General features: G+C 40.4%; 4 protein-coding genes across 12 annotated transcripts; 1 reads left to right on the plus strand and 3 right to left on the minus strand.

The window, feature by feature from the left end:
• Positions 1–339: 339 nt before the first annotated feature.
• LOC114855730 (poly(rC)-binding protein 2) lies at positions 340–9,855 on the minus strand. 7 transcript variants are annotated; one of them, XM_029151133.3, is made up of 13 exons: positions 9,696–9,855; positions 8,268–8,367; positions 7,517–7,540; positions 7,401–7,433; positions 7,149–7,265; positions 6,935–7,066; positions 6,715–6,843; positions 6,387–6,461; positions 5,285–5,326; positions 4,208–4,307; positions 3,889–3,941; positions 3,622–3,791; positions 340–1,546 (listed from the first exon to the last, which is right to left on the minus strand). In XM_029151133.3, exons 2-13 carry the CDS (start codon positions 8,334–8,336, stop codon positions 1,510–1,512), a joined length of 981 nt encoding a protein of 326 aa, XP_029006966.1. In that variant the 5' UTR covers positions 8,337–8,367; positions 9,696–9,855; the 3' UTR covers positions 340–1,509. The 7 variants fall into 7 exon arrangements, with proteins under 7 accessions (XP_029006966.1, XP_029006967.1, XP_029006963.1 ...); XM_029151134.3 differs by having other exon boundaries at positions 4,208–4,280; positions 9,696–9,854; XM_029151130.2 differs by lacking the exon at positions 340–1,546 and adding an exon at positions 1,553–3,192 and having other exon boundaries at positions 4,208–4,280.
• Positions 9,856–10,221: 366 nt separating this feature from the next.
• Positions 10,222–13,234, minus strand: prr13 (proline rich 13). The gene is made up of 4 exons (XM_029150549.3): positions 13,082–13,234; positions 11,714–11,774; positions 11,146–11,591; positions 10,222–10,789 (listed from the first exon to the last, which is right to left on the minus strand). Exons 2-4 carry the CDS (start codon positions 11,727–11,729, stop codon positions 10,748–10,750), a joined length of 504 nt encoding a protein of 167 aa, XP_029006382.1. The 5' UTR covers positions 11,730–11,774; positions 13,082–13,234; the 3' UTR covers positions 10,222–10,747.
• A 170-nt stretch (positions 13,235–13,404) lies between these two features.
• LOC114855394 (anti-Muellerian hormone type-2 receptor-like) lies at positions 13,405–19,312 on the minus strand. 3 transcript variants are annotated; one of them, XM_029150543.1, is made up of 12 exons: positions 19,203–19,312; positions 17,556–17,691; positions 17,144–17,338; positions 16,847–17,005; positions 16,473–16,586; positions 15,917–16,026; positions 15,476–15,694; positions 15,140–15,254; positions 14,887–15,026; positions 14,542–14,698; positions 14,160–14,296; positions 13,405–14,082 (listed from the first exon to the last, which is right to left on the minus strand). In XM_029150543.1, the coding sequence occupies exons 2-12, from the start codon at positions 17,590–17,592 to the stop codon at positions 13,969–13,971; spliced, it is 1,497 nt and encodes a 498-aa protein (XP_029006376.1). In that variant the 5' UTR covers positions 17,593–17,691; positions 19,203–19,312; the 3' UTR covers positions 13,405–13,968. The 3 variants fall into 3 exon arrangements, with proteins under 3 accessions (XP_029006376.1, XP_055364852.1, XP_040926817.1); XM_055508877.1 differs by lacking the exon at positions 19,203–19,312 and adding an exon at positions 17,832–17,848; XM_041070883.2 differs by lacking the exons at positions 15,476–15,694; positions 19,203–19,312 and adding an exon at positions 17,832–17,848.
• Positions 18,478–21,344, plus strand: LOC114855395 (cell division cycle-associated protein 7-like). Its single transcript, XM_029150547.3, has 9 exons — positions 18,478–18,636; positions 18,742–18,855; positions 19,234–19,593; positions 19,844–19,939; positions 20,033–20,170; positions 20,244–20,387; positions 20,618–20,767; positions 20,929–21,065; positions 21,227–21,344. Exons 1-9 carry the CDS (start codon positions 18,634–18,636, stop codon positions 21,270–21,272), a joined length of 1,188 nt encoding a protein of 395 aa, XP_029006380.1. The 5' UTR covers positions 18,478–18,633; the 3' UTR covers positions 21,273–21,344.
• Positions 21,345–21,367: the final 23 nt, after the last annotated feature.

Consider the following 21,367-nt stretch of genomic DNA (forward strand, 5'->3'; position numbering starts at 1 on the left):
CAATAAGCTAAAATGGCAGCTTTTTTAATATTGAATTTGAAATCATAGAGCATTTTGAAACAGTTGTTCCCTCAAACTGAAAGCTAAAAATAAGCCCAGAGGAAATGTTGCCAAGAAGCAAACTACTGCCCTCCAGTGACTACGTTATGGTTGTACCCGTGTTTCCCATGGATGCTGACTGAAATAGCCTGGTGTGAACCAACATTTGCTTTTTATACTTCACTATGGAAACTGTACAATAAATATATTTAAGAAACATTTTAAAATAAGACTGAACATGTGAAATATCAACTAGCCTCTTGTGTGAACTCTTTATTCACTGACACAATTCACAAGACATTTTGTGGTTTGAGCATTTCACATCTTTATTTCTGTATTTTTTTAAACAACGTTGTGGCACCCAGGTCTACAGTCTCAAAAACGTGCACAAAATTATTTTTTCTCTTTCCTGCAAATAAAAAATAAAATTAATTCTGATTTGAGCAAAGCAAAGAGCAGGAAACTAGTGCTAATTCACAACCCTTTCTTTGTCCAGTTCCAAAGCTTCAATGATTTCACTTCTCAGCCTCATCACATTTAATAGACAGATCTGTCAGTGTCCAGGAGTTATTCCCCCTTTGGTAGTTAAGAAAAAAATATTTCCTCCATTTAAAACAAACATTTTTAGTATATATATCAATCTTTACCAAAAAAAAGCGAGGACTGTCCTCTACTTCCAATTCCTTGAGCCAAGCCCAAAACCCCAATACCTCCCATCCCAGCATATATCAAGACATGATCTCAGAACCAGGAGTGGGAATGGAGGGAGAGGACTGATATGTAGAGGAAGAAGTGACATGCGTAGTAATACACATTTTAAATTATTTGAATAAATTCATCTGTGAGTGTTAGAACATTTGTCATAATAACCAAATATTAGTGACAGTGCATGTACAGCTACGTATTCTCAGTGACATGAGTGTAATTCCTGATACAAGCACTTTGAACAGGTGACAAAGGGGGGAGAATGTATGTAATTAAAGCGAGTATGGACATGAAATGATCAGACGAACAGAGAAGAGAAGGGGGGCGTATATAAACACATTTTAAAAAGTCACACTATTCTTATTTTTGATACTTTTTATTTTTTCCTTTTTTGTCTTTTCCTTTGTTAAAGAAAAAACTGACTGTACAGAACTAAAGCTATATGCCTATTCAGAGTTGTCCAACTCTACTCTTCTGTGATGGCAAAAAAGAAAAAAGCCAGGGATACACAAAAAGTCTAGTAAATTATTAAAACCCCCCAAGTCGACTCAAAAAGAAGAATTAAAAACCTAATTGTTTGAGTATTTTGACTAAAACCAAAGGGGAAAAAAATAAATAGAGCAGATCAAATCAGTGTTGGTTGACATGATTTCAAAACAGGAAGAGGTGGTGTAATATATAAACTCTTAAGGTGTATAGTTGCATTAACTGCTTTATGGTAGCCGATGATACAAAAGTGAGATTTAGTGCAGTTGCAGTGTCTTATCAGTTGGCTGCCAGTCCTGTGGCCTCAGACGAAAGCCTGGGGAGACAGAGAGACACCCAGAGACCAGGGAGGGAGAGAGAATAAGGCATGCAATCAGACGAGATAAATGTCAACCTCATGTACGGTACATTACAACAATAGAAGAATACACCTGCGTAGGAGACTGGCTGGGTTAATGGAATGGGCGTGCAGCAGCTTTGTCTGCTACGGCTGTCAATAGGTTTGTTCAACAGCTGATCAAACATCTCAGACTGATTCTTAATGGTTGAAAATTGAGGTTAATTTAAGAGTTAAGTATTTTGGAATAAAAGTTGCTTTATTGCTAGGAGTTTGATAAGAAGTTCCAAACCACCTGATTAGCTCATCTCATCATTAGGACAGTCCAGCAGCTTTTCTTCTGCTCAAAAACATTTAATTAGCTTAAATAACTTTTGCCTTTACAGTAGGTTATGAACCAGACTATTTCTTGGCGAGGGAATGGGAGGCTTGAGACATCTTGTTGTCACTCGAGGAAGTGGCTGAACGAGAAATTACTTGGCACATAATCCTGGTGATGGCAGGCCTATCGGTTAGCATTTGACTGAGCAAGGGTAGCAATCTCAACTATAGATGACAGCGCTGTTAAACTTCTTATCAAGCTCTGTGAAGTTGCCTTTCCCATAATATCAAATCTTCCCTTAAATTAAAGATGAATCGCTCAAACGTTTTGAATTTTCTTTTTAACCTAAAAGATGATTTTGGTGCCTTTGTTTCCTGAGGGCAGATTTACGTGGAATTAAAGTTACAATTATTTCTTACACAAGCAGAAAAACCACATACTCTTCATTATGATAGCAATAGTCACTTAAAGTTCACAACAAAAACTATTCCCATAAATACAATGTGACATCTTAAAGAGAGCCGCTACCTGAGCAGAGCTGACACAAAGAAATGCTTTAGTAAATCAGTGACATTATTCACTGTCCATGCGAAGTTCAAAGTCATTTAAAAATATAATGCACTCAACATGTCATTTCTTTAGGAGACAGGCCAAATCAAGCTACAGATACTTATTCAATAAATATGGCAGCAACCTTCTGTTTGGCTTTAAAACACCGGTTTGTGTGCATTTGTTTTCTGTAGTAAGCATGGCATGGCGCAGCCAGATACAAAAGCAAGTGCAGGTACAGACAACAAAGAGAACTGTCAGTACTTTAGTAGTAGATGACTTATGTTTCCTTCATTAGTAAGGGGAGAGCCTTCGCCTTTTAGACTTGGAGCCCAGCTCTGGGGCGATTTTGGGCTCAGTGGGGATTGGGTGTGCAGGGTTACTGGCCCCACTGACAACATGGAGTGCCAGGAGAGGAAGGGGCTTGAGACTTAGGAGACTTGACACACAGGCAGGAGAGCTTGGGAGCAGGGAATCAGTGGAGGAGGAAGAGGAGGAGGAGGAAGAGGAAGGAGGAGGAGGCCCAGGAGCCAACAAGGACAGAGGAATGGAGGCTGAGGGGGGCACCACACAGGAGGAAGAAGAGGAGGAGGAGGAGGAAGAGAAGGAGGAGGTAGCAGCAGAGGAGGTGGTGGTGGTGGTAGTAGTAGTAGTAGTGGTAGTAGTAGTAGTAGAGGTGGAGGAAGGGCACAGGCTGGTCTGTTCAGGGTTCAAGGAGGAGGAGGAGGGAGGAGGAGGTTTAGAGGACTCTACACTGTAGAAAGAGAAGACAAGGAGAGAGGGACAACACAGTCGGGATGGGTCACAGGGCAGGTTGGTGGTGAGCAATGGGTGGGGGACATTGTGGGTAGGGAGAATAGTGGGGTGTGGGGAAATCACTCGGGTGTGACTAAAACGCAGCAAAATGCTTCATTAAGAATTAATGAGTCATACAAATAAATACAGGGAAAACGAAATCACATCTTAAAAGATGAATTAATGGGGAGCTAACGTTGAAAAGGAAAGGAACGGAAATTGCAGACGTACAAGAAAACTTGACGTATTGCACAAATAGGCAGGTACACGAATTACGTAGCTGCATATTATATTAAACACAAACTAGTTTACACAAGTATTATTAATTATGGAGACAATATTAGAAGGAAGAAAGCACTACTTCAAGTAATGCAAGTCAATAGCTCACCTGGCATTGATGAGGTACTCTGCCAAACTGATGCTGGCAGGCGAGCCTGTAATGGTGACCTGGCGGTCAGTCGATCCATCCACTGGATTCGCAATCTTGATCTGGGCGCCTGACATTTGTCTGATCTCGTTGATCTTTGCTCCCTGGCGGCCGATGATGCACCCAATAAGCTACAGCAGGAGATGAGCAGGAAGGTTTAGCAGCAACAAACACTAAACTCCAGCTTTTCTCTTCATGTTGCCTCAACTTTAAATTTAAGGCACTTACATCATTTGGAATGGTCATCTCATGAGAACTGGTTTGAGCAGCAGCATCTATTCCTGGAAAAATGACAACCAACAATGGAAAAAAACTAAATGCATAGGATTGGATAAGTGAGCATATGTTAACAGATTATTATAGTTATCCGTTATTATAACCAGAAGCAACTGCAGCCTAGAAAAAGCCTAAATTCAAAAGAGATTAATGGTACCTTGTGTACTATTAAGTTTTAAAAAGTCTTTAAAAAGTCAGATATTTGTGGATCCAAACCCTCCCACAAAAAGTGTTGTATTGACAGGCACTGGGTCAGCATCATGCTGCTTACCAGTGAATCCCTGGTTACTTGGTGCGATGGGGAAGGGGCTCTGCTGCATGGCCAGCTGGTGAAGCTTGGTGAGCTGTGGAGAGATAGCAGCAGAGGAAGACTGTGAGAGTGAGAGAGAAGACAGGGAGAGAAACGGAGGAAACGGAAAAAACACAGGAAGAGGAAAAACAACAATCATAGTGAGTACTGACAGTTACACAAAGAGTCACCACAAGAAAAGAGAAGACGCTCTAACAGAATGCTCAGACTGATGCTCTTATCCACTGAAAAACTCTGCTGCCAGTTTCTGACTTTTCTATCTATGCAGGGTACCCCACAGGTATTCCTCTACTTGGTATTGTTTTCTTGTCTTCAGGGAAAAGGAGTGAGCTCTCAATAAACAGATAATTTCCTCACCAACAATAATAATATAAGACCCAAATAAGACTGACAGCCAACAGTGAAGCTGTAGCAGAAACTAAGTACTACCAACTTAATCCAACTTAATGATCTGAGAGTAAAATTGTAGAGTACATCTGACTTTGTTGGCAATATTTATTTGCAGGCAAGACTACTGATATATGTCCTATTAGATCCAATGCTTCTAAAGGAACATCTAAAAAGGGTCATTTAAAAAAAAAGAGAGAGAGAGAGAACAAAGATTAATTGATTCAAGACACCAGACAGCAGGACACAAAGCAGCACGGAGGATTAAAAGAGCAAGGAGAATGCGTTTGTTTCAAACGGACTGATGCAACGAGTAGAACAGAAGAAAAGGTTGGCAGCGAGAACAGATCGTGGAACAGTGGAGAGTCTGGACAAACAAAGCAACTGTCAGTTAAATTAACCACTGCCAGTCAACTGTGGAACTACAGGGACACAAAGGACTAAGAATACTGCTCACTAAACTGTTAACAAAAATGTATAATAGTAGGGCAAAGGGAGACATCATAAAATAAAATTAGAGGGCAGGTTCAGCTACAGTTACAGGCTAGAAAACAAAGTGTGGGTGGGTGGGCGTTTGCACATTTGGGGAAGGACACTTGTAATTATGGGTGGGAATGGTGGAGTTAATGTAAAGACATCTACTGCACTTACATCTGGCTGTGGAATCGCGTGCTGCCCTTGTACAGCATATGCCTGAAACAAATGGAAACAAAGCTTTCATGGGCCTCACGTCCAAGTTACCGTACTTTCCCGGCTACATCGATATCTACTGGAGACTACAACACACAAAAGCCTTTTATGAAACCGATTTCAAAATGCATGCCTTGTCCAAAGTCTCCACATTTCAGAGGAAAGGGAATCTTCAGAGACATTATAGCGGAATTGAGGAAAACCAGGGAGAGAGATATTCTTTCCAAGAAATAAAAAAAAAAAGGATTGAGTGAGATAAAAGACCTTGTGATGATAGGCCATAAAGCACCAGAAAGCTTTGGGGTTAAGGCCAACAGCAGTAGGAAATAGGTCTTTACGTAATAAGATAAGCTTTGGGAAATCATGGAGAGAAATACCTGTAACACAGTAAAGATGTTTTAGTCATCTGACTAAGACATTGCTAATGCACAATCAATTAGCATGAGCAGCTCTGCTTGCAGCTTAGGCATCAACTATGCTCTACCAGCCTTATCTTCAAAAAATTCAGGATTTTTTCTGACTTTCAATAAAATCAGTGAATTCAGTAGAACCAGCATCAAGTGTTTTTTTTCCCTGACTAAAACTAAATGCAGAGTTTGATGCCTGAAGCAAACTAGTGCTCCACCATCACAGATGCAGGACTTTCTTTTTTATCATCTTTATTTGTTTCTCACTAGAACAAGGTCAAACGGGGGCCTCTTGAGAACCATCAATGAGAACCAGGTGCCATTTGTGCGCCAATGAAATGATGCACGTCTTCTTTCTGGTTACACTTCATAGTTGTGGAGCAACTACAATTAAGGTTTTTTCCACCCATGTGGTTAATTCATTATATATGATAGATTCCTCTCACACAGTGCTGCCTGAAGACACACTCATTTAACAATGGTTTCTGAGTATGTATTTGACAGGCTGAGAATTCTCCAGAGTTCCTACATGAAATCACAGTTACATTCCAAACTGATAGAAAGCTGAACAGCTGTCAACTGCAGAAATACACACTTCATAAAACATTACGAACAAACCCGTGGGCCTCTCTTTCCTTTTGAAGTTTTGTACGTACCTGTCCGCCTGCAAAGATGACGGGGGATCCTGAAGGCTTGGGTCGGTAGGGGATAGTTACCCCTTTAGGAGGAGACTGTGCAAGAGATTAAGCATGGTCATTATAGTATTACATTTGGCATCATATCAAAAAGTACTTAGCACACCACTACTTAGATATCAAACGCTTTGAGTCTGATGTTTATACACACACACTATCCTAAAGTCCTATTGTATTTTTTTTATAGTGCTCTATAGTGTTTTTGATATCCACACAGCAGCCAAAAGCTCCATATTTCACATGATTCATTTATAGGCCAACAGCCACATGCTTTTATGAATCCACTTACCTCCAGCATAACCACACAGATCTGCTTCACACACTCAATTATGGACTGAGGAGTGCCAGCGATGGTGATGGCACGCTCTGTGGAGTTGGGGAGCATGTCACCTGCCACTTGTACCTGAGCACCGGTTGACTGAAGCAGACAAACAAAGTGAATCAAAGCATGTTGGTTTCCCTTTATAGCTTTGTATTTGTTTGTATTAGATCCTCTCCTCCATACACACCTCTCGAATTTCCTTGATCTTGCAGCCACCTTTTCCAATGAGGGAGCCACATTGACTGGCAGGCACCACAATGCGTAGGGTCACTGGGGGCTTGCTGGTAGCTGTGCTGTTTGTCATTGAACTGCTTATATCCTGGGAAGAAAAAAAATGAAATTAATGTTTTCTCTAGGCAGATTACTATTCGCTCCATTACTCAACATATATTGTGACCTACTTCTTCCAGCTTTTCAATGATCATGGAGAATGCTTTAAATATGGCGGTGGTTGGACCTGCCAAAGTAATGATCCTCTCAGGACAGTTGCCCTCAGAGATGTTGATGCGAGCCCCACTCTACAGAGAACAAGAAAATAAAAGAAATTTAGAAATGTAGAAGGTTTTTAAAAGCAGAAACTCTAGAAATGTGTTATGTGATCTTACAGCCCTCTATACTGGAGGCCAATTACAGTAACAAAGTAAAACTCTCACCTCTTCTCTCATCTTCTTGACAGATTCACCTTTCTATTAATAGAAAATCAAGGTCAGAATCATTATGTTAAATAGACCGGCCTTCGAATTATTCCTACCCCATTAGACAGCCTTACCTTTCCAATAATGCTTCCAACCTCCTAGAGTAGGAAAGAAGAAAGAGTTCCGTTAGGTTGATTAACCAAATTTTGACACCTGACACATTAAAAACAGATTTGGACCCAGTAAATTGGTGTTATTTAAAAGTTGTTCTAATGGCGCCACTGACTTGGCATAACCCATCACAAAAAATGCTGGTATGCCCCTAATGCCAGGGTAGTGCTAGGGTCTATGATGCTTGGAGTTGGAAAAGCTTTTGGGCAAATCACAAGTTGGTATGCAAGCAGTATAAGCCGTTGTGTCAGAATCAGCTCCTGAAGCAGCCAACTCTCGCCATATGGCTTCTCAGCATTCGAAACCTTAAGTTTCACTTTGAGATGCAAGAAGTATGTCACTGTTCTATCGATGTGAAAACCAGACAGATTAGTGACAACAGCAAATGCTATGTCATGTCTTCTAGGCATGAGCTTTAGCAAATGTCTGAGGAAAGCTTTATAGGTTTAAAGAATATAAAAAGGATCTAACCACTGATTTCAGGCAAGCAGTGAAGCAAGTAGTAGCAAAGAAGTATATTTTGAGCATGGTTGTTGGTAGAACTAGTGGAGTACCATCCCACTGCACCTTGCTTTGAGATTCAGGATCCCATCAATGAATCAATACACTTACTCAGAGATCCAGCACTTCAACCTCCCACAAGGCCACATTTTCCATAAATATAACGTCGCACACTATTATAGTGTCACATAAGCAGATGATGAGTGACCTCACCTTGCCGTGCATGAGCAGCCTAATGGTAAGGGTGACATTGAGCCCTCCTTCAATCACACCGGAGTCCATAACTGCAACCTCTTTGGTCACCAAGATGTATCTAAAGACACACACAAACAGAAATAACATGCATTTTGGTACACAGTCATCCTTTATAACTGTTACTGAAAGGACAAAAAAACATATATAGCATACAGATTAGTTATAGACGATGTTCCTGCAATCTTAATACAAAACACGTGCTAAATTAATTACACATGACCAATCCGAGTGATTGGATCTTTGTCTACAGTATGAAGGTACTGCAACCTCCATCCCACCCACAGTGAGCTCTTCATTGTATCTATGATCTAGCATAACAAAACAAATCAATGGAAATTGAACTTTCTGCCTGGCGGACATAGCTGAAAAACTCAGATGTTGCTATTATACAGTATTTAAAAAGGTCGCTGGAACCAGGTTACACGGACCTCAACGAACACTATTTTACTAAAGATGACTATATATCAAACTAAAGCAGTTAATTCACCGACTAAACAGAAGGTCATATCATTTGGCTAAATGCGCCAAACCCCCTTTGTAAATTTAGGAATGTATTCGTGAAGTAATCCAAGTCACGGTTTATATTTAAAAAACACATGTACGACAGTGTCCAAAATACAAACGTCACACCAAGAGTTCACTTACCAATTAAAACTACATCTTGCCATTGGGTGCGCGTATTTACAAACACGTCGACGTTAGTTTGACACAAATTATCTGACTTCAAACACTACGAATTAGCGGTGAAACCAAGTCCGAGCTAACCCCAAGACATATGGCTCGCATGCTAACGACGCCTTCGTCTTTAGCTACGAATTAAGTTTGTCAACAAACGTGCAGGCAATTACGGTCGTACTACCACATTTAGCCTCATATTTAGATAAAATGGGCATTTGTGGCTTGAAAACGCAATTTTAACTGCGGGTGTCGCTTGTGTTGCTCAACGTGAAGCATCCCCGGGTAACTATTAACATTTGTTGCCGTGTGTTAGCCATTTAGCATTCCGGCTACTCGCCGAGGTGGGAAAATGAATGGAGCATGCGTGCGCTACTTAGCAAAGCTAGCGCGTTAGCTTTTATATCCCGTTATTAATACTGAGAAAAAATGTCTCTTTTTGTGGTGTGGCAATTTTAATTTTTGTGTTTGGGACGTCTTCTGATCAAGTACATCTGTTAAACATTAGATTGTTGTTTTAAATAACGACATAAAACGCCTCAAACTTCCCCCCACGCTACATCGTTCAGCACGGAGACTGCGTGCTCATCATCCTGCGGCCTGTTAGCATGCTTCACAATCCGCCACTAGCTGCTGGGCGCGATATCTTACCGCTACTTGAGAACATATAAACAAATATAAAAACGCCAAACGTGATAGGAAAATGCTCACCTGGTTCGTGCGCCGGTAAGTGATCAGGGGAAGGGTTGGGGTTGTAAGGGTGGAAGGGGAGAGGTTAGAAAGGACTCGGGGAAGAGGGAAGAGTGATGTGAGATCGAGCTCCACTCCTTTACACAAAGACAACAAAATTATGACCTCTGAACTTTCCCCTCTCACCCCCCCCCAACACCCCCCGACGCCCAGTATGACCACAACACAAACCAGAACGACGCCCCTAAAAAACTACTAATATTTACTGGACAGTCTTCATTTGGGTCGTTTTTAAACACATTATTTAGCACAAAAGATAATTGTTGCATTGATTAAAAAAGAAAAACAGGAAGATCTGCCGCTGGAAATAGTTTACATTTGTCCGATCAAAAGCCATGAAATTAGTTAGTATTTTACCACAGCTTTTGTATACCATCTTCACAAACTTCAACAAAAGGACTTGTTTATTTTTAAGGACACTAGTGGGCATAAGGTGCATTGCAACTCAGTTAACAACTTTTAATTAATGTTTTTGAGACTACAAACAAACACTTAAAATTCATATTTATTGAGTATAATTCATTGAGACATATATTAACAAATAGTTAGTGTCATAAACCAATACAAAAACCCTTTCTGCACACACCTAGTATCAATACCATCATCATCATCTCTAGTGTCATCTTCAAACATTTCATTATCCTTTAATTATCCTATTATGCTTCAATTAAATTAGATTTAGATTTTGTTTATTAGTTCTAATTGACTTTGTCAATTATTTAAGCAGACACACATGCTGGAATTTTAACTATTGCATGCAACATTATCACATAATCACAAACATCAGAATTACACACTGCAAACAAAAAGTAAATTGGAAATTCAGCACATGGTGGAATGTAATATAGATTATCTCAGCAGGGATGCTTAAAGCTGTTAGATCCACTTCTAGATGTTTCTATGTGTGTTCCATAAATTCTATTGAACTTAATACGACTGATTCTTACATGTTTATATTTAACAGCCAGGTTGCACTTATGCAAAGTGGCACTTTTGCTAAAGTTTTCTAGACCTCAGTCTGAGTCACTGCTGCTGCTGCTGCTGCTGCTGGATGACTGTGGAGAAAACAAACAGACAAAAATCATATATGGATTAATATGTAAACTATTCTCTAGGTGACTGTATTCAACTATATTTCTGACTGGCCTATTTTTCTCTAGTTAGTTCTCTATCTATCTATCGTCTACTCTACATTTTGCACAGTTAGTCTAAAGCCTCTGATAGACAAATTACCTAAAGATCTATCTTAGTCAAATCCAGATAGAGATGCTTGTGTGCGTTTGCAGCGCTGACAGAAGGTACAGGCTCAGAGCAAATAGGTGTGGACTGGGTCAAATATTAGTTTAGATGGATTTAATATTCCACCTGCCACTTTACATTTCTTATGGTGTGATGTTAAACCCAATCTCACCTTGCCATGTTTGTGGTGCCCATGCTTGTGTGCTTTCTTCATCTTCTTCTTCATCTTTTTGTGGGCTTTGTGTCCAACCAGTCCCATTCCCACTCCTGCCAATCCCCCTGCTACTGCTCCAGGCATGCCTCCATGGTGATGATGGCCTTTATGGTGACCTCCTTTTGGCGAGTGAGGATACGGACCTGGATAAACACCTGCAGGAGGAACTGCTGGCATTCCACCAGGGGCTGTTGGATAAGGATGCAATCCTGGAGCGCCGTAAGGCATCGCTCCTGGAGGTGCATTTGGTACCATGGCTGGGTTCATACCAGCTGGGTACTGGCCAGGTGGATATGCTGGATTTGGTGGTGCAGGGTATTGTCCATAAGGAGGCACAGCAGGATACGCAGGGTTGCAAACTGGAGGGCAGGCAGGGTTCGGGGGCCCCGCTGGTGGAGTAGGACCTAATCCACATAAAAGCATGCATACACATCTATTTTTCAAGCACCTATATCATAACAGGGGTGTAAAATACACCATAAAATATTGTCATGTCACCGTGTGCTAACTATACAAGATATCCCACCTTGATTTGGCCACATGGTTCTTTTTTTTGACTGGAAAGTTCAAACCTGTCAGGGTGAAACCTGAGCAAACAACAAGCAGATAAAAGCAATAAATGTATACTCAAAATATGTTACATATAAAAGCAAACAGATACATCAAACACTTCTCAAACAATGCATTGTTTTCTACTGGTGGTAAAAGGCTCACGTTGAAAAAAATCCAGTGTTGTCATTTAGCATTTGGGTTAAAAGTTTTGGAACACCCGCCGTGACCTATGAAACTGATGCTATTATTAACCTGTGGAGATGTTTATACATAAAATAAACTGCCCTTATTTTCCATGTGGAAAAAAAAACACGTCATCCAGTGTAACCGTGCTTTTAAAAATATTTAGACAACTATAGAAGTGTATCACACAGACAAATAAGGAAAATCAGTTTTTTCATTAAAATAATTACTTCAGTGTTTAACCAGGTACTACATGTGACTTGTTTTAGTAATATTTTAGTCACACACTTGCTAAGTTAATTTAACTAATTCAGCTTACTTAGTATACAATCTACCAAGTGTGCTTATTTTCACATTCATATTTTATCTTACTTTTAATGACAATTCAATAATGACAGTAAAAAATATAGAATTTTTACCAAAAATTAATTTACTATGACTGCTTGAGTTACTTTGAGGATCCAAATTATTTAAATATTACAAAACAGTTAATGAGTAATCAGTAATTTTGTATGCATTATTATGGTCAGATCAAACTTTTACAGGCAAGTATTTTAGAGACAATACATCTTTTTATAATCAACCTTATATTAGTTTTGATTAATTGGGTTTTACAGGTTTACAGCACAAATACTTTAATATGAATATTCAATAACAGTTTTATTCACTGGTGTAGAAAACCTATTTTTTCTGAGATTAAATGGTACAATGTATAATCCTGCAGACCCATTTTGACATAAATATGAATGTTAGAAACAACACTCATTTCAGTTGTTTGGTGTCTTTCAGAGAAATCAGCTTCTTACTTGTACCTTCGTACCTAAAACACACCAGAGAATAAACTTAGTACTTTACCCCCAGTAAAGTATCTGAACGTGTATCTGCTTCTACTCCCAGTGCAGTCATTTTTAAGCAAGTACCGAACTTTAACTGTTCTTTAAGTTCATGCACTGCATGATTTGGTGTTATTTTAAAACATTTACAAAAACAACTTAGCCTCACATACCTCACTAATGTGACACAGCCACTTCCCATTACAGATGAGTTATACACAAGGCGGACATGACTGACAGGGCTAATACATCGTACGACCGTAGTTTCAGGTTAGTGGGAACACTCATAATCAATGCGTTTGAGCCGTTATATTCCATAAACTTACCGAGGAACTTCTGCAGCTGCGTCGGGCGTCGGGACCTCGGCCTGTGCTTTCTGCCTTTTTCTTCCGCATTGAGCGACGCGGACGCTGTGAAGTGTATCGTATATCAGCGGTCAGGCTCCGCCCGTTGTTAAAGGCCACGCGCGTTTTTACGCAATCGCCACCGACGGCGGGCCGCGAGCGACGGACCCGCGGGACACAATGGAACAATTGTCACGATGGAACAGTTGCGTGCTCCCACCTACTTCCAAATGGCCGTGAAATACACACAGCGGTTACAACATACACACAACATCAGTGAAGAGCAAATACACAACAGTCTGTCGCACAACACGTTTCGCACTTTATTGAAACAAAATAAGTGTTAACAAATACGGTTAAAATGTTGACTTGGCGCGATAGGAAAATGAAATGTGTTAATACAATAAAACAACACTAACGATGAGTCACTAATGATGAGTCAGCAGGACACTCAGTGAAAATCAGCCAATAATCATTTATTATTTATATCTTACTTTGCCATGAGAAACTAAAGTAAAGTAGAGTACTGGCCACATTTAAAATGTCTACTGTTGGATCATGTGGGACATAAACTAATGTTTTACTTGAAAACTTAACTCATATACCACTAAAACTAATAAAACTACTTCTAAGAATAAAAGAAACCCATTTGTTTAGACTGTCTTTCAAGAACAATATGCACATGCATATCAGATTATAGACACTGCATCTCTATTGCAGCTTTTAAAACAGTTGTAGGTAAGTCATAGAAAAATATTGTAATGAAATAGATATATGATAAAAACACACTGAACAGCCCACAGAAGTAGAACAATGACGTTGGTTGATGTTCGAACTACAGCCAATCAGCTCCGTAGCCAAAGCCACGGTCATGGAGAGGAGGACTGAAGGGAGCTCAGTCTGTCTGAAACACAGGTAACTGTCAGCCGTGCTTCAGGGTCACAGTCCCAGCAGTCACTCAGGAGGTCCTGCAGAGCAGATCCCTGAAAGACGTGAACCTTCAGTCACTGAGGTCACAAATGCAGCTCATTCCTGGCACATAGCCGACACAGAGCCATACCTGCGGTAGCTGCGCCCACTCTTTAGGTATGGTGGGTCTCCTCTGCATGCCATCCACAAACCAGATAAGGGACTCTATTGTTACAATGGGCCCCAGCTCATGTTCATAAGGCAAAAGGTGTGGAGCAACTAAACCGCCTATAGATGGAGACATTTGTGTACATTTTAGCATCAGAATAAGCTGACTAGTGAAGCAGCCATTTAAACATATTACATATATGTTTATTATATATTATATAATAAACTTTATTATACACTATTTTAACGTACTAAATATGTATAGTTTGTTTTATTATGTATTGTTGGCTCATCTGTATTCCTCCAGTACCCTACGAATTTATTTATATATATGTAATTTAATCAGTCTGGTCATCAAAATTTACCTTGAAATAAGTCAGAGCAGCGCATCCAGATTTCCCACAGAAGCAGCCCCAAAGAATAGATGTCTCCGTGTATGAGGCACGAGCTGCTGCTTAGGTTGACGTTGCCTTGCAGGATCTCAGGGGACATGTAGCGCAGCGTGCCTTTCCAAGCGTGACCCTTTAGACACACACAAATTAGAACTGTTACATTTAATGATGTTACCTAATGTTTATCTAGTTTGTAGTGTTTTACTATTTTATGCTCGTAGCAGGAGTAGAAAAGATCAGTTAACAATCTGTCAGAGAATTTAAATATATCTAAATATCTACCTCACAGTTCTGTGAATTCCCAACCGTTCGTCTCACCTCTATGGTTGTTTTGTTTCTTGAAAAGGTTTGCAGGATGGTGGAGCAGTCAAAATCACAGAGGACACACGAGCCATCTGCTCTCACAAGTATGTTGGAGCTGCTGAGGTCTCCGTGAGCCACAGAAGGTTTATGCACATCTGCAGGTAAAAGTTAAAGTTTTCGATATTTAAGCTATAGTTTTGCAAATCCAAATCTTTCCACATAGTTTTTCCACATAGATTTTCTTCCACAGTAACTCTGTAAACAGTACCATCTCTTCGAAGGTCAGAGTGGAGATAAGACAGTCCCTCTGATAAAGACTGGCACAGCTTCAGTGACAACATCCAGCTGGAGGTATGTTCACATAGATAGGAATGCAGAGATCCCTGAAATCAAAGAGAAACACAGAGGATAGAAGTGGATTATTAGTCATTTTCTGTGCAGCTCACGGAGGGTGGATTCATGGTGAGCAACTTTCTCAGTGACTCTGACATGTGAACCAGAGAATCCAGGGAGTGAACCACTGACCCTGCAATAGTTGTAAGGCACTCTAACACCTATTGTACCTGATCTACAGCCGCCTCTTTAATGAACGGCTGCTACTTACATATTCGGCTAATTGCAGGACGATGAAACCACTCCTGTCTGGTTTCCTTCCAGTGCCAAGGCAGTGGGCGATCCCTGCGTGTTTCATCAGCGGTAGTTGATAAATCTCCTTCTCAGCTGAAAACCTTTCATTACAGCCTGATGAAAAAACCTTCACAGCTACTTTGGCTTTATGGTATTCCCCCTGCCAAACTGTTGCAAAATGTCCTTGGTTCAAAACCTAAAAATGATGTCACGGGTACAAGAAATGTTACATATACAAAAAAGACTCTTTGTATGTTGTTGTCTTGACACTATTGAATGATGGAACTGGATAACATGCAGGAAAATGCTGTCTTGTACCCTTGGGACTATTTAGCCACAGACTGGTCAGATCACCGCTGCTGCATGTCACATTACTGTACAGGTTGCCCACATATTACCAGCTTTTGAGTAGACATACCTGACTCAGTTCAATGTCAGCAATGTCAATCTCAGAGAAGTTTGCTGCTGTTAGACAGGAACACAGGTCACCCACAGTGCAATAATGAGGGCACCACTGTGGCTTCATCTCTACAGCAATGGACATAGATGGACACAGTTTTGTGATTAACTCAAACTTATTAAAGATAACGCGACACTAACATCAGAATGATCAATGATTAGCTATGATGATGTCGCTTACCTAGAAAAGTAAAAAAAAAAAGGGCACAATATTTTCATTGCAACAAAGAACAGAAAGGGGAGTAACAAAGAACAAGGTCAGTTCACCAGAGAATGAAACAGCTTCAAGGTTAGTCAAGACATCATAGGATGTGAATCTGTGCTTAATGTAGAATCATGACATTTGCAATAAATAAATGAAATACAATTAAAGAGTATAAGTATAGAGTAAATAAGTATAGTAAATCCACATTCTGCACTATATTGTGTAAATCACCATTTGAGAGATTACTCCATTCTAGCACCATGACTCCCCATTTCTTGCTCTATTACTGTTTTTGGATCACAAAACATACCTGTGTCTGTGACGAGGCCTTTCCGGTTGACAGCCGTGAACCGTAGGATAAATGCAACAATCATAAGGCATATAGTTCCAGTCAGAATAAGTCCAACAGGTATCATAATTTTATCTAAGACAAACAACAAAACAAATGTAAGAAGTTATGTTTGTTTTAATCAGTTTATAAATTCACTGATACTATGTACTGGTGCTAAGTGGCCAAATCTCATTAAATTAGCTTTACTTTATACTTTATTTAATTTCCCTAAATGTCAGGTTTAGTAAACCATTCAGAATGGTGGAATGTTTGAAACAATGTGACTTCTTCTGTAAATATACAATGATTTATTACTGTTCAAGTGACATTTGATACACAAGCAATTGTCCTACCTGCAGAATAGGAGTAGGTGTCTCTGGGGGTCTCTGGGCTCCAAGTGATGTTGCTATTGCAGAGGTCTGCATTGCAGACGCACTTTAAGTTCTTACCAGTGTGAAGCATTACTGGCTTGCAGGTTGAATCTGGACAATCATTTTCAGCTACATTGCATGCTAAAACAGAAAATCAGTAATGAAAAATACATATTGTACTTCCAAACGCAGTTATATGTATTCTACACAGCACTGTATAACACAATATGTGTTACTGAAGCTAATAATATGACTCTTTTGAGTATTATAGTTCCTTACCAAGAATATCAACCTCTGCTTGGTTATTGATGACCTCAAAAAAGCCCACGCAGCATTCTGTGTTTTCACAGACCTGAATGGACCCAGTCACATTCCCCAAAGATGAGAAACTGAATAAATTGTTGTTCCTTTTTCCTGACTGGAAAGCACATTGCCTCCTTTGCCGCAAAGCTTGACCGGAGAGAACAATGCATCCTAAAAGAAAATAAAAGATCCTATTTCTTATAAACTGGTCTGAAAAACCTTTCTAATTTTGTTCTGCCTCATTTTTACCACAACCATCTACTGTTGAAATAACACTCACAAAGTCCGGTATGATTTTATAGAGCTTTAGATTTGTTTTCAGGCTGACTTGAAAACTTTTCTGGCTCTAACTAAACCAACAATTGAAAGTTTAAAAAGGTTCACTCACCAACAGTGAATATTACATGGTTCACTCCCTGGACCATTTTTTCAGTCTGCGCCCAGGTTGACACGCCACACTCAGTTTTCAGACTGTGTGGAGTTTCCCATCACTCCCACGCATGTGCTGGTGCTGCACATACTGTCTGCCAGAAGAGTAAAGCATATGCAACGATTATTCAACAATTTACATTATGCATAATGTTACTCAAACTGACAATTACACGCGGGACAGAAGATCCCAGGTGCTTTTTGCCTTTCAGGTAAAAACATGTAGCAGACGGACCTATTGTTTTATGTTGGAGTGACCCGAACACATACATCAGACGCACAACAACACATGTGCTCCTGTGGTGATTTGTGTCTCTGTTTCTCACTGGTTTACGAGCCCTCTGGCTTCTGTGCATGTATTTGTGTCCACATCACTTGGTTTTGTTGACCTTTTAAGCCGTGTTAGATAGATACATGAACTTTATCCCACAGTGGGCAAATTCAATTGCTGGAGCAGCCACTGGGACACAGCAAGAGTAGAGAGAAATGTGCACAAGTGGAACATAAAACATGGGAACATAACAATACAAAACATATTTACAGCTTAATCGTGCAGTGTACTAAACATATGTGTGGGATAGAAGCAGCAGGTAGCATGTAAAAAAAAACCATCTCTAACTCTCACATACAGTACAGTACTCAATGGCTCCCAGGGGATTCATTCTAATCCGGTGGTGCCGCCACCAGGCCATTATTGGGATGTTTGCTAAACTCATCGACTGCCACCGACGTTAGCAGCAAGCGTTGCGGTGCCTAAACAGAAGTCGCCTAACAAATGTATACGTTTCTACACCGTCTTAAATCAATTAATATTGCATTGTAATTACTTTCATGTTTAGTATTGTACCTGTACACTCCTAGTGGGCGGGGTTTAAACAAGCTGGGACGCGGGCTAACCCCGCAGATTGGCGCTGCCGCGTCGGGCAATTAAACGCTTCCATCCTCCACCGCAGCTAAACGCGCGCGACGCTGCGATCCATGCTAACGTTAACTGCATTTTAAGAGGCGTCGCTAAAGCCGCGGCGTTAGTCACGAACATGGTAGTAGTTAACTCGTTAACTTTATTATTGCTAAGGTCTCAGGTCATGTAGTTACTGAAGCTTAGTTTGTACAGTGCAGGCTGATGTTGTCGCATCTCTCCTTAGACAGGTGTGCTAGCAACGCGCTTCCCGACACAGGAGCTAGCGGATGTTTTCGCCGAGGACTCTGAAAATGACACGACGTTTTATGGCTTTTCTGGAGGCGAACTCAGCGATAAGGTGCGTTTTAAGGTTTCTTTTAGATGCGTCAATAGAAAGGTAGAACGGTAGTTTAGTTTAGCAGTCTAAGCGTAATCTGTACTGATTCAATTATTGTCTCTCAAGTACAGCTTTAATAAAACAATTCATTACGCGTTTCGCAATAATACTATAAATTATAACCTCCAGGCGCATATAAAAAGTAATTTAATTTAATTAGATAACCCAAAGTTGTACCTGGGAATATTTCATAATATTATTGGCCTGTAAAGAAACTTAACAGAACATTTTGCTTTAGTTGAGTTAGTCTGTTACAAGCATTTTTGACCAAAAAAACACATTAATTCCGCTTTGAAGCTGTGATGTACCGCTGAGCAGCCCTCTCTCTTTATCCATCAGAATTCAGACGCTGAAGGTGAAAGCCAGCTCGATGTTTCCCTGCAGGAGCACACAACGCAACCATCTGCTGCCGGCAAAGCCTTCAAGCTGAGGGTGGCCCTTCGCTCCGCTCCGTCCACCCAGGACTCCACTGACGATGAGGATGCCCACGGTGAAAGGATGAGGGCAGCAGGCAGAGGGGCCAAGAAGCCAGGGAAACGTACTCAAGCAAAGGAGAAGAAACTTGTTAAATTTGAGAATGAGGAGACTGACGTGACTCTGCCTCCTACTTCTAGGAAGACAGGGCCTGATTCAGCTGAAGATGGGATAGATTCTTTCCTAGCTAAAAGAGAGCAGAACATAAAGGCCAACAAAGAAATGGTAAAGCAGAAACACTGACTTCAATATACACAAGAATAGAATTTATAAATAGACAGATATATTTAAATCAGTAGTTTTAAAACCAGTGCCTTTAATTACTAGCAGCTCCCCTGGTGTCAGACATCTGATGTTGACTTTCACCTAAATTAATTTTATCTTTAGTAAATAGTAGTAAAAATAAAACCAAATATGTTAACATGAAGATCTGTTTGTGTTTAATCTTTTTCTTACCCTGATGCTCTTCTGACAGTTGGCTCAGCTGATGGCAGACTTGCAGAAAATGCCAGGAGGAGCAGGAATCCTAAAAAAACGTGCCGGCAAACTGAAGACCAATGAGAAAAGCACTGTGAGTGATGAGAAAAATGGGCAGTTTGGGCAGCACATATTCAGCTTTTTAGATTTGTGTACTCAAGTGATTTTTATCCAACATCTCCTGCAGCGCCCTCCACGTTCGGAGTGCAGGAGGAACCCCGACCGGATGTCCCGCAGACAAACCCGCTCCATGGGGGGGCGTGAGGATTCTTCAGCTCCCAAAGAGGAAGACCTCGAGCTCAGTTTAGAGGAGGAGTTGCTGGAGGTCAGTTATTAGGTTTGTCAGTATGAATGCTTAACCAATCATTTGTATAAAACTTCAAGATGTTGTGTTCCAGGTGCGTCGAGCCCCTCAGCGCCGCAACACCCCACGGCCTAATCCAAGTAAACCTCACTTTATTCGCACTGTGGAAGACATTACAGAGGATGAACTTCTTCTGGTTGCTGAAAACATGACTGATAAAGTCTACAACAGAGTTACAGTGAGTTTACATCCAAACTCTAGATGTATTGGAATCATAAAATATACTGACAGATTTCCATTTCAGTCGCCTCAGTCATATCAAAGTTGATTAGGTTCTAAAATAGTAATATGTTTGAGGTAAAATTGACTTGACCACCACAATGTGGCAAATGGTTAGACAAACAGGCAGAGTGGTTGATTCACAAGACTAAATATCTGTTTGCTGTTGATGTTCTTTTTGTGTTTTAGGGATCCACATGTCATCAGTGTCGTCAGAAAACTATTGACACTAAAACCTGCTGCCGCAGTGAGGACTGTCGTGGGATTCAGGGTCAGTTCTGTGGGCCATGTCTGAGGAACAGATATGGAGAGGATGTCAAGAAAGCGCTGCTTGATCCGGTGAGACTGTGCACATTTGATTTTTTTACTTGGGACCACAAGCAAGATAGGAGACGTCAGGGTCATCACAATTAGGAAAGGTCCTCTGTATTCAAACCAATAAACAGTATTTGCAAACTAAATGAAGATAAATCTTTAAACCAGCTAGTAATCTCTTACAGGAGTGGAAGTGTCCTCCTTGTCGAGGAATTTGCAATTGCAGCTTCTGCCGACAGCGCGATGGCCGATGCCCCACTGGTATATTGTTCCCTCTGGCTCAGTACCACGGCTTCTCTGACGTCCACTCCTATCTCAGCAGGTAAATGCACTGTAATGTTTTACCTAAAAACTGTAAATTTTGAGGTAAGCATATTTTTACATGGCATCCCTCTTCTAATTTAATCCAGGGATTTGATCTGGAAAATAAATATGAAGAATAATGCTGCCAAGGTTTTTTTTAACTTGAATTTTCTTTTACAGCCTTAGAAACAAACTGAGGAGCGATGGTGATGACGTGGAGAAATAATTTAACACTAGAGGGCACAATTCTTCTGTTTTATTCTCTGAAGTTCTGAATGAATAAAGTTTATTTTAACCAGCTGACTCTTAGTGACTGAGACA

This window comes from Betta splendens, chromosome 5, assembly GCF_900634795.4.
Source record: "Betta splendens chromosome 5, fBetSpl5.4, whole genome shotgun sequence".
In the NCBI taxonomy this organism is placed as follows: Eukaryota; Metazoa; Chordata; class Actinopteri; order Anabantiformes; family Osphronemidae; genus Betta; species Betta splendens.

Bases quoted from the DNA above. Each gene is read 5' to 3' on its own strand.
- LOC114855730 (XM_029151128.2), bottom strand. From the start codon at position 8,336: ATGGACTCCGGTGTGATTGAAGGAGGGCTCAATGTCACCCTTACCATT. The intron at 7,541-8,267 runs GTGAGGTCACTC...TTCCTACTCTAG, and splicing joins GGCTGCTCATGCACGGCAAG to GAGGTTGGAAGCATTATTGG. The intron at 3,193-3,621 runs GTGAGCTATTGA...CTCTTTCTACAG, and splicing joins GAGTACCTCATCAATGCCAG to TGTAGAGTCCTCTAAACCTC.
- prr13 (XM_029150549.3), bottom strand. The intron at 10,790-11,145 runs GTGAGATTGGGT...TTTTCTCCACAG, and splicing joins GGCACCACAAACATGGCAAG to TCATCCAGCAGCAGCAGCAG.
- LOC114855394 (XM_029150543.1), bottom strand. From the start codon at position 17,592: ATGGTCCAGGGAGTGAACCATGTAATATTCACTGTTG. The intron at 17,006-17,143 runs GTAAGGAACTAT...TTTCTGTTTTAG, and splicing joins AGCAGAGGTTGATATTCTTG to CATGCAATGTAGCTGAAAAT. The intron at 15,255-15,475 runs GTAAGTAGCAGC...CTTTGATTTCAG, and splicing joins TCCTGCAATTAGCCGAATAT to GGATCTCTGCATTCCTATCT.
- LOC114855395 (XM_029150547.3), top strand. The intron at 19,940-20,032 runs GTGAGTGATGAG...CATCTCCTGCAG, and splicing joins AGACCAATGAGAAAAGCACT to CGCCCTCCACGTTCGGAGTG. The intron at 20,388-20,617 runs GTGAGTTTACAT...TTTGTGTTTTAG, and splicing joins AAGTCTACAACAGAGTTACA to GGATCCACATGTCATCAGTG.